Source organism: Octopus bimaculoides, chromosome 2 (genome assembly GCF_046866305.1).
Source record: "Octopus bimaculoides isolate indiv1 chromosome 2, ASM4686630v1, whole genome shotgun sequence".
NCBI classification, from domain to species: Eukaryota; Metazoa; Mollusca; class Cephalopoda; order Octopoda; family Octopodidae; genus Octopus; species Octopus bimaculoides.
Genome location: NC_142929.1, coordinates 163196575 through 163208711, shown reverse-complemented (window position 1 = coordinate 163208711; position 12137 = coordinate 163196575). Strand labels below are relative to the sequence as shown.

The 12137-nt window shown below is 37.7% G+C and overlaps 1 protein-coding gene across 2 annotated transcripts in view; it reads right to left on the bottom strand.

Moving 5' to 3' along the window:
- Positions 1-255: 255 nt before the first annotated feature.
- Positions 256-12137, bottom strand: part of LOC106867514 (uncharacterized) — a 23283-nt gene continuing 11401 nt past the window's right edge. The window contains exons 1-4 of one of the 2 annotated variants that reach the window (XM_014912401.3): positions 11820-12137; positions 5673-5851; positions 4407-4517; positions 256-532 (exon numbers count right to left, since the gene is read on the bottom strand). The exon at positions 11820-12137 is cut by the window's right edge and continues 199 nt beyond it. In XM_014912401.3, the coding sequence (XP_014767887.1) occupies positions 482-532; positions 4407-4517; positions 5673-5851; positions 11820-11901 (423 nt within the window). In that variant the 5' untranslated portion in view covers positions 11902-12137 and the 3' untranslated portion in view covers positions 256-481. The remainder of the gene's footprint in view (positions 533-4406; positions 4518-5672; positions 5852-11819) is intronic. The other variant, XM_014912402.3, reaches the window with a different exon arrangement.

The window sequence follows — 12137 nt, the reverse complement described above, 5'->3', positions numbered from 1 at the left end:
TCGGTTTGGCACCGGGTATTAAATAACTGGATATTAGATTAACTTCACGTGCTCTTCATAGGTAGCAGTATTTTTTTTTCTCGTGCTTGCCATCTCTGAGGAGCACGTGGTGTTACTTAATTAAGCTGTCATCTGGCTGAAATGGATCTAAAATACTGTACATTTTGATTGATATTTAATATATATATACATATATATATATATATATATATATATATATATATATATATATATATATATATATATATATATATATATATATATATATATATATGTATGCATATACTTTGATTACTATATGTATGTGTGTGTGTATATATATATGTTTATGTAGATACACACACGCACGAACACACACACACACACACACATATAACGCATATGTGTGTGTGTGAGAGAGAGAGAGAGAGAGAGAGAGAGTAGAAATTAATTACTGGTTCTTTTGATGTCGAGTTCTTTTATTCTGGCTTTATTAGAATTTTCACATTTTTGTAAACTTTATTACACATGTCACACCCCCAGCTGTTGTTACCTGAAACAGAAAAGATAATTAAGGAAAAAAATTATGAAAACGTTTTATAGTCATGTGTATGTATGTATAATGTATGTGTGTGTGGGTGTATGAATGCAGGCGCGTCCATGTACGTGTATAGCTGTGTATAGGATGTATATATCAGGTCATACCATAAGTTCTGTCCGATTTTACCTTTTTTAAAATTGAGTGAAATTTAATAGTATTTTAGAATGTCTAATGGAATTAAAAATTATTTTTATGCCTTTGTGTACATTTAAACTAATTAAATATTTCACAGAATAATAGAATTAAAATTTCTTTGATTAAAACCCTTTCTAACATGGAAGTATCCAAAGAGCATTTGAGGCACATAATGCTTTATGAGAACAGAAAAGGAAACTCTGCAGTCAAAGCTATTCGAAACATACACTCAGTTTATGGGAAAGAATGCTTGAATGAAAGAACTTGCAGAAGATGGTTTGCAAAATTCAGAAGTGGAGATTTCAGCCTTGAAGATGAAGATCGAACGTCCAGTTGAGTTTGATGCCTTGAGGCATTACTGGAAGAAAATCCTGCATTATCAGTTGAAGAATTGGCAATAAAGCTTAGTTCAAACCATACAACTGTTCATCGTCATCTTCAACAACTTGGAAAGGTTCCTAAACATAAAAAATGGGTGCCTCATGAATTGTCCGAAAGCAATCGCAAATCCCGAGTTGACATCTTCTCTTCTCTCCATTCTCGCGAACTCATTTCACCCTTTTTAGATAGACTTGTGACTGATGACAAAAAATGGATCTTCTATCGAAATGTTAAACGTCGTAAACAGTGGCTTGGTAAAAGGGAAAAAACTCAACCACAACCGGGAAGGGAATTTCATAGTAAAAAGGTTCTTCTCTCTATCTGGTGGGATAGCAAAGGAGTAATTCACTTTGAATTGTTACCACCTAATGCAACAATCAATGCTCATGTCTACTGTCAGCAATTAGAGCGTTTGAACCAAGCTTTGAAGAAAAAAAGACTTGTTTTCGTGAATCGAAAAGGAGTGATGTTTCATCAGGACAATGCGCGACCCACACTGCAAAGATCACATCACAGAAGATCGAAGAGCTTAGTTGGGAAAAAAATCCTCATCTACCTTATTTTCCCGATCTTGCTCTTCCAGACTACCATTTGTTTCGTAGTTTACAGAATCATTTGGGGGACATAACTTTCGCAAGCCAGGAGGTCGAAACTGACATTTCAGAGTTCTTCGCTTTGAAGCCAAAAGAGTTTTACATTGATGGGATTAAAAAGCTTGTAAATAGATGGAAGGAAGTCATAGATAACCAGGGAAAGTACATTGATGATTAAATTTCAGTTAAATATAACATTTGATCACTTGTTTTCTTTATTCAAAATTCGGACAGAACTTATAGGATGACCTGATATATATATATGTATACATGAGTGTAAACATATATGTTTGCATGTATGTATGTATGTATGTATGTATGTATGTATGTATGTATGTATGTATGCATGTATGTATGTATGTATGCCGATGAATGCCATCCAGTACAACTTATATAGTCGACTGCTCCTCTCCGACGATTGTCTCTTACTGATCAGAGACTTAATAGCTATCTCCCGCTCCTAAATAGCAAGGGCATGGCCTTCCAAGTGAGGATGTATCCGTTGTACGTCCAGGAGTGGCTAGAAATCCTGTCAGTGTTTTCGATATTCCCCATCTTTCGGGATATGCTGCTATGTATAACTTACTGCTGGTATGATAAGTATTTCTTCACCAAGTTTTTAAGTAGGTCAACCCAGCTACTCTAGGCTCACGAAGAGAGCTGCACGCTCAGGGAAAGTCAATCTAACAATGCATATAGCCTTTGCTTATTAAGGAGCTACGAAGGGAAGATGACATTTTCTTTTTTTAGCTCACTTAATGATTTGAGTATCTATTCTCAGTTAAATACAATGCAGAATTATGGCAATTAATATTGTGAACTGACAATAATAATTGTTTTCGAAATATGTAATATATATTGAGTTTTAATCTCGGTGCATGACTTTTGGCTCACCCTGTACTTTGTTATATCTCTGGCGCTGTTAAGTTTGGATGTGCTCAATGTGAGGTATACTTATTTTGATATTTAACCCAAATTCTTTCTATAGACGGTATTATACAGGATGTCCCAAAAGTCACTTATGGGTTTTAATTTTTAATAACTTTCTTAACTTAACAAATAAATGCATGAAATTTTGATGCAATATAAAGGATATAATGGAAATTAATATGCATGTCAAATTTTGCATCATCACTACATCAAATGAAAATTGACATCGCTTAAATGGCAACCATTTTCGGCTTCGTAACGCCGTGCTCTTTCCAAAGCTTGCACCATAATACCCTTAAGAGTTTCAGATCCCATTTCTCTAATATTTCTATTGATGTTCTTCATTTGCATGAGGGTCTCCGGTTTGTTGACATAAACCATCTCTTTCAGGTATCCCCACAAGAAAAAATCCAGGCTAGTCAAGTCTGGGGAACGTGAAGGCCATTCAAAGTAGACCTCACACATGGTTCCAGCAAGATGGGGCAACTTGCTCATACTGCAAGAGAAACAATACAGTTGTTACGGCAGTACTTTGGAGAAAGAATAATCTCCTGCTACGGAAATGTCAACTGTCAAGCGGTTGTGGGGGACAAACATGGACATAAAGACACGGACATAAAGACACGGACACACACACACACACGACGGGCTTTTTTCAGTTTCCGCCTACCAAATCCACTTACAAGGCTTTGGTAGGCCTGAGGCTATAGTAGAAGGCACTTGCCCAAGGTGCCAGGCACTGGGACTGAACCCAGAAGCATGTGGTTGGGAAGCAAACTTCTTACCACACACAGCCACGCTTGCGCCTATATACACATTGTCTATCCTTTGCATGAAATATAATCGATATTTTCGTTCACATTTGTCTGTTTAAGGGCTTCACTGATCTTTTTTTTGTTCAAAGGGTTTTTCTCTTTTTCTCTTGGATTACAAAATCTTAAGCTTCGAAATGTGGTATGTAACTTTTATTTGTGATTAACAGAGAATACACATCCTGTTAATATTGATGTCGTTCTCAGTTTCCAGGCAATATGCCCATGTATAACATTTTGTCGATGTGCAGAAAACTTATTTACCGGTTCCTTGTTGAAGTAGATCCTCCTTGCAATTCTGTAGCTACACGGTACATTTTCAAGAATTAATTGTTTTCAAGAATTAATTGAGTAGTAGTTCTCTCCAACGTGCAAGATGCTGCTCACTTCATAACTACGCACTTAACGTGTTTGTGTTTACTGCCCTTGTTTAATAGATAACGTCTGAGTGATACAAAACAGCGCTCTGACCGTGTTTCTACCACTACAACACTAACCCGCTAACTAAATCAACTTAGTTGGTAACTTACGTTAATAGTTAATTTCTGTCTGTAATTACACATGTATAACTACTTATCTAACTCATTAAGTAGCCAACTTTTTGAGTAGCTAATTAACTACTTTTCTTATTAGTTTCTAACTAATTAGCTAACTTATAAATCGACTAATTATTTGAATAATAAACCAAGTTAGTACGTAATTAACAAGTTTTCTAGTTGCCGAGTTAGCTAACAAGAACTAACAAGCTACGCAGTTAATTAACTTATTAATTAACTAACGACTTCATTAATTAACTAAAAAATAATTTTCTAACATGGTAAATCATTATCTATTACTTGTTAACAAATCAACTGACAAAGCAGTTAATTAAAACTAATTAAATCTAATTAATTAACTAATTCATAAATGAAGTAATTAACTGACTCTAAATCAATAACCCAAACAATGATATAATATTCCAGTCATATTACTTACGGTACTCATGTTACTATCATTCTCGATCGTTTTGACTACGACCATATTTTGGCCAGCCGATTGGGTAATAGTCTCCTGTATTTTGTTGTCAGCAAGTTTCGTCACCACACACTAAAGAGAAACAGATACGAAAATTCTATCAGACGATGCCACACACTGCTAATGGACACAGAGATTATACATAACAATACCACACACTGATAATAAACTCATGGGTAGATCATGTTTTGCAAAACCACGCACTGAAAATGAACACTGATAGATATATCATAACTAAAACAGAGGGCCTCAACTTTATGTAGCTCAGCGTACCCTTCCCATGTTTTTCATCTCCTCAGCACACTCCAAATTATTTTAATCAAGCAGAAGCTAATTTTGTGCAACCGTCTCTTACCCTAATTTTATTATACTGTCCCATCAAACATGTACTTCGTTTTAGATATTTACGTGGACGAATGACCTTCCATCATGTTACATTTTTATGGAAACAACTAAAGATGGCGTGGATTTATATAACGAAATGATATTGGACTTTGATGCACCATCAGTCATGTTTCTGCTCTTTGATAACAAAATGTTCTACTCATTCTAATCATAAGAGATTCAGCATCTACTCAAAAAGTAAATAGGATGAAAGGAGGTGCTTTTTTTTAAATAGAGGCACTGATTAATTTGAAGCTATCTAATACCATAGTGTTTGTTCGTTTCTGTTTATTAAACATGACCAGGTAATATATAATAGTACTTCTCTTAGTACTTTGTTATCATTCCAACTGTAATTTAAAACCAAAGCAGTCTAATAGGAGTTTAAAATCTTTATCAACATATTCAGTAAGTTCATCTTTTTTTTTCTGGTTTCAGTCATTTCTTTTTGTATATTTCTTCCATTTCGAATTTTCTATCACCTAATCTTTCAATCCTTCATTATTCTTAATATTAACCGCATTTGATCGTATCTAATAAGACGTCAAACTTCTTTAAGAACGTTTCCGAGTAATTTTTGCTCTGAATAACTCTATTTGCCAACCAGTGTATTTTATTGTGCATTTACTTAGAGTTTCTCTATGACAGCTACACAAACGTCTATACTACAATGGAGAGATTCCAATAAGACCAAAACATGCTCAGCATTGGCTCTTGTAGTTGCTCTAATATGCTATAACCAACGGGGAAATAGTAAAGTTAATATGTATTTTCTTAGCTTGCAATAATGAAAGTTAAGTGTGGCTTTTGACAAAAAGTTTTAAGAATTAAATGTGTTCTTACTGTGAAAGGCGAACCAAAGAAATCAGTGGATGAATAAGATTCATCGAATTTGAAGGGGTAAATTTTCGCTTCTGGCATTCCTTCGATAGAGATCTTATACACCCATTTGTCTCCATCACCCTCAAAATCATTGATGTATCGAATTTGGGAAACTTGGCTCTGCAAGTCCTTGCTTATACCTGCAGAGAAAAGGAAACGTTACAAATAATGACTTTTTAGCTGGTGAAAGGGACTGGTGAAAGGGAAGAGGAAGAAGAGGTAATGGAGGAGAAAGAAAAAATGACAAGTATCAGAGAAGAGAGTGAGCAATTGTAAATGTTACGAGTAAAAAAGCAGAACATTATTAGATCTAGAAAACGTTCAGAGGAGTGGGCGGAGGTAATGGCAGGTAAATCGTTACATCTTTCCTTATTTCCATGCTTTTTATATAACCGTACATTTTTCTATAATGAATTATTTCTATGTATTTAAAGCCTCTTGTGGCTAATGAGAGATTATTATTATTTTTTCATATACGCACAACAGATTAAACTGTTGTAAAAGAAAAATTCCTAACCTCGGGCTACAAGTAACTTTAGATGCCAAGAATCTTCTTAACTATCCTGGCTGTCCCTAATTGTCATGTCTTGTCTTGTATTCTTATCTGTGCCAGCATACTACATTCACTAACTATATGAGTAACACTTTCCTCTTCTGATTTACATTACCTACAGTGGGAATCTACCTGAGTTTTGTCTCTCTTGGCTTTTATCCAATTAGCCATTATTAACATTACTGCAGTCCTGGGTAAAACAGAGACCGAGTGGAAGCATTTGGAAAGTGGAATGTCTTCAAGCGCTCACAGCCCTCAACCAATCAGACAGTGCGATAGGTGGAACGTCTACTTTAACTTTTTATAGAAGATTAGTGGAGGAAAAGTGCGACGACGTCTTGGGGAGACCTTGGGCGTCGAAGAAGATCAGCTAGTCGCTCTTTTCCGGAGAACTTTCGGGGCGAGACCAATGGATAATGTCTAAAAATCTCTGGCCCGGCAGTGCTACCGGGGAGATTTGCCTAATCGAGATAAACTTTACAGGCCGTCAGCCGAGCATGTCCGAGATGCACGCAGGACGACGAGACGATCCTGCATGCACTCGTCCAGTGCCTGAGCATTGCTGACCTGTAGGTTTATGTCGAACACCTGCTGTCGCGTGCGGGACGGATCCGGCTGCCAACCGGATCCACCGTGAAGATCGCCCTGCCGCCTTCCTTCAACCGGGAAGGAAAGGCTGTTTTTATATGCCCGGTGGTCATGGCGAAAGAGGTAGTATGGCGGACGAGATTGAAGGTGCTGAAGTCAAACGCTTTTCTCTTTGGTCAATCCCTGGTGAACCCCTTCAAGTTTCACTTGAAAAAGAAAATAAGGATAGAGAGGGAAGTGTTGTCTTCTAGCCAGTTTGCTGAAAAATGGATAAAAGTGGTGAGAATGGTGCGAGCGAAAGGGCCTATCTTGAACATACACCTGTAGTTGGAAAAAAGGAAAGGGAAAAAGACACCTGACCCCAAAGTCAGGGTGCCCATGAGTTTTTTTATGGGGTTTTTCCATGAGCAGCCCTCGACCGTCTCCTCCCTATTGCGGATTACACATAGTTGATTTCTTTCCTCTCCCACTTAAAAAAAAAAAAATTTGTTAGACTTGTTTACACGCAAAACCTTCACAATACGCATACACACACATTCTTTATTTTGTCCATAATGTTTTTCTTAATATGTAAACCCGTGCTTGATAAAGAAATCATCATCATCATCATCATCATCATCATCATCATCATCATCATCATCATCATTATTAGTATTATTATTATTAGTTAAGGCAGTGAGCTGGCAGAATCGTTAGCACGCCGGCTGAAATGCTTAGCGGTGTTTCGCCCGTCATTAAGTTTCGAGTTCAATTTCTGCCGTGGTCGAGTTTGCTTTTGATCCTTTCGGGGTCGATAAATTAAGTAGCAGTGGAACATTGGGGTAGATGTAATCGACTAGTCCCCTCCCCACAAATTTGAGGCCTTGTGCCTCTAATAGAAAGGATTATTATTATTATTAGTATTAGTAAGGCGGCGAGCTGGCAGAATCGTTAGCACACCAGGCAAAATGCTTAGCGTCGTTTCGTCCGTCTTTATGTTCTGAGTTCAAATAGCGCCGAGATCGACTTTGCCTTTCATTTCTCAGGGTCTATAAAATAGGTATCAGTTGAGCACTGGGCTCGATATAATCGACTTATCACACCTCTCGAAATTACTGGCATTGTGCCAAAATTATTATTATTATTATTATTATTATTATTATTATTATTATTATTATTATTATTGTTGTTGTTATTGTTGTTGTTGTTATTATTATTATTGTTCTTGTTATCATTATTGAGTGAGAGAGCAGTGCATGCCATCAAAGTGACACGGGTAAAATATACGAAGCTCAGCATACCATTATGACTACTCGTCTGATTAGGGTACACCTATATGTGCGCGGCATGGTGATCTCATATCAAGATTAACAGCGCATGACCTTGCAGGTAGGGCCCAGTTAGAATTTTCTTCAGGTCGAGTAGCCCATCCCGCTCAAAAGGTCCCTGAATAAGGGTTGTTTAAGGCTGTTGAACGAAACACCCATGTTTCCAGACGTGAATTATCCAAGCCCCAAAGAATTCATCTGAACACATGGCTATGATGCTCCCCTACTACTTCTGCTCGTGATCGGAGATGCACATATCGTCATCCATTAAGGGACATGCTCAACTGGTTAAGGTCAAACAAATGACAAGCAAATCTGTGGTATTGAGCAGAATATTTGCTGTAGCCCATAACACTTCAAATCAGTTAAGATGAGAAACCACGAAAGCCACTACTACTACTACTACTACTACTACTACTACTACTACTACTACTACTACTACTACTACTATTATTATTATTATTATTATTATTATTATTATTATTATTATTATTATTAAAGCGGTGGCAGAATCGTTAATGCGTCCGACAAAATGCCTAGCAGTATTTTTCCTGATTCATTACATTCTGAGTTCAGTGTGCATATGTTGAGTATTCAGAGTAAATGACTTACTACTGGAGCCTTTTCGAATTACGTATTTGTGGCAAGTGTGCCCTCTTCCGTCCATCCTATATTTATTGACTCTGAAGCCACATTACAGAAAATTAACGATTTGAGGGACACCTCGTTGGAACTGGGGTGAAGGAGAGCCGTGTCAGCATATGCAGACACTGCCACCGTAATGGTGCCGAAGTGTTGTAGTTTTTTTTTTAATGAATAGGAATCGTTAACTGGGGGTAAAAATTAACCCAGACAAGTCCGGTATGGATGGGCTATTCTGGCACCTGGAGACGCAAGTCCATGCCAGCAGACAGCGTCATGGGACGTTAGGTTCATAACCCTGTTAAACTGATTAGGCATAATGATATTCGCCAGTGAGAAATGTGTCAAAAGGGGAGTTGAAGGGAGTATACTAGGAAAAAAGAAGGAGAAAGGCAGAGAAATAAAGGCGACTGGGCTTTTCTTTTAGTTACTGCTGCGTAACGTTCAAAGTTACTGACAAAAGGATTAACAACTATAATGACGACAGCAACGAAACGAACAATAACTAAAACAACAACAACGACGACGACAACAACAACGACGACGACAACAACAGGGATTGATGCCTAAGACAAAAACAAAAACAAAATTCGTTTGCGTCAGTCATAACCCAGTGGACAGAATTCAAAGGTGATATAACTTGATCTGACGTTATGAGACTTACAGCTGAAGAAGTGAACAAAACAAACAAGAGAACGACAAGTGCATTAAGGGAAGAGAAACTGCAGTGCTTCAGAGTTGCGCAGATTGAAAACAAAAAAAATTCTGTAAGATGTGTACTGTACAATAACATACTTGGAAAGAGGAAGAGCAACCTGAAACAGCGAGATAGAGGCCAAAACAGTGGTTACAAGTGTTTTCATACCCCAAGAATTTATTACGTTTCCTCTAAACAACGGCAAAATAGCGACAGATGTAAAAGTTAGTAATGTTCAACACCACCGAGATCAGGAAAGTGCGAGAGTAATGGTAGAGGAACAGTGGGATAAACTCCTCAACTAAATAAAACAGGAATATTGCTGGAATTGCAGATGTTAGTCGCATCTGAAAACCTGACAGGCATCCCAACTATCATGCCTTTTGACAACAGTGAAGAAATGCAGGTGATAGTAGTAGGGAGAAAGTCAAGGTACTATACATGTAGCAAAAATCAGCCAACTGAAGACTGTCGTCGGGAAGTCTGTCGTGGATAGATCTGTCATCGCCAGCAGATCTATCCACAACAATCTTCACTTCATTCATTACACCGAGAGCAGGTCGAGAATAGATTTGATTTTGGAGTTTTACTGGTCAATTTAGATTAGTTCAAAATGCTCGACATGATCGACTGTCGTTATTTGGCAGCTGGCCTATAGTAGTCGGTTTCGCTACAATGTACAGCGGCATGTATTCAGTGTTTAAATTACATTTAAAAAAAAGTGTCAAGAGGAAATTGTTCTTGAAAAATCGAACGGATGTCGCTAATGCCTGCATTACTTAGGTTGTGTATCGTTGCCTGTCTTTTCGCTTCTTATGGAAGGAACAGGTTCTGCTGGTTAGCAAATTCAACTGTTACCAACACCCACGACACAGTGGTCTCGAGATGCCGTCGCTGATGGTACGCAGACACTCACTGAGGCTGTTGAGCTGCTGAAATATACTGACTACTGCAACGGCAACGATAACGAAAACAAAAGTGAAATGACGTGGGAATCTTTGAGCTGCAATCATGGTGTCAAACGCGAACCGAGGTTAAGTGTTTGATATCTAGAATGTTGCTATGTATTCATAGCGTTCTACAAGCTGGTGATCGGCGGGAAAACACTTTTTGTATTCTACAGAAGGTTTGTAGAGGGTGTGAATGGCAATGGCCTACGAAGAACTTTAGGCGTTGACGAAAACAGTCTGAATAGTCTCTTTTAAAGAATTTACAAATCTGAGACTATATATAACTTTCAATGGTCTTAGGCACGCAAGTGCTTCAGGAGAAATTACGTGCTTGAGACAAGCTCTACTGGAACGGAAGTGTCAAATAGCCAAACCTCTTCGAAATGTGCGCAAAGGCGACAATTCCTTCTTGCACGCCGACAGTGTCAGTGGATTACCTACTTGCAGGTTTGTGTCGAACCCTTGCTGTCGCATGTAGAATGAATCAAGCTAATGGCCAAGGCTGAAGTGAAAACTGATGTTCCACATTTCTTAAGAAGGAGAGGTCGCTTATATTCCCCTGGCTGGTGGATTTTGGCCGAAGTTGTGCGGTGGACTGGTGGAAAAGTTTGAAAACAAGCATTTTATTCACTGGTCTAGCTCTCATCAACTTTTTCAAGAACCATTTTAAGAAACTGAGGATAGAGAGACGCTATCTTCTTGTGTGTTTAATGAAAAACAGATGTAGTGAGTAGGTAGCAAGGACGAATGGGCCTACCCTGGGTATGCTTTACAAAATAGGAGGAAAGAAACTGGGAGATGGTATTTTTGATGCCCCAGATATGACAGAGCAAACGTGGGCCTTCGTGTGGGGTTTCCACCGAATTACCTTTGCTTGTCTGTCTCCTTAATGTGGAATTTTTCATAGAAATTTTTAAAAGTTACATCTTGCTTATGTTAATTTCTTTTGATCTGACATTAACCTTGTTTTTGTGTTTGTAATTTGGTCTTGTGTTATTTCTTGTATCTTAGGCCCTTATAATAATAATAATAATAATAATAATAATAATAATAATAATTATTATTATTTTTCTTTACGTTCTGAGTTCAAATCCAGTCGAGGCCAACTTTATGCCTCATCCTTTCGGGTTCGATAAAATAAAGTACCAGTCAAGTACTGGGATCGATGTAATCGACTAGTCCCCTCCATCACAAAGTTTTAGATCTTATGCCTATAATAGAAAAGATTAATATTAATAGTTTGAATAAGTTTAAGAGCCTAGTGCCCATTAACACTATCGACGAAAATCAGGAGCTAGAAGAAGAAGAGTTTGAAACAGTAAAAAACTAACAAAATTAGTAATAACAAGGGACCAAAAGGTTCTTTTTTACCTGCAGCATCCATAAATTCTACAAAATTATGAGGCAATTCATCGTCTTGCTTCCATTTACCCCTGAAAAGATCGATCAACATGGCTGGTTCGATTTGGTTTCGGTTGACGAAATAATTCTTGATGAGTTGAAATAAAGATGGATGAGGTGATGGCCAGACAGTGTGAGATAAATGTCAGTATTGTATTCTGTTGCGGTGGTTGTTGTGTTTGTGGTGGTGTTCTGTCTGTAGAGTTTTATTTTACACTGAGCACAACAGGTTGTTTGTTGAGCAGGCGCAGTTGGGAGAAATGATATGTGAAGCGAGTGCAAAAGTTT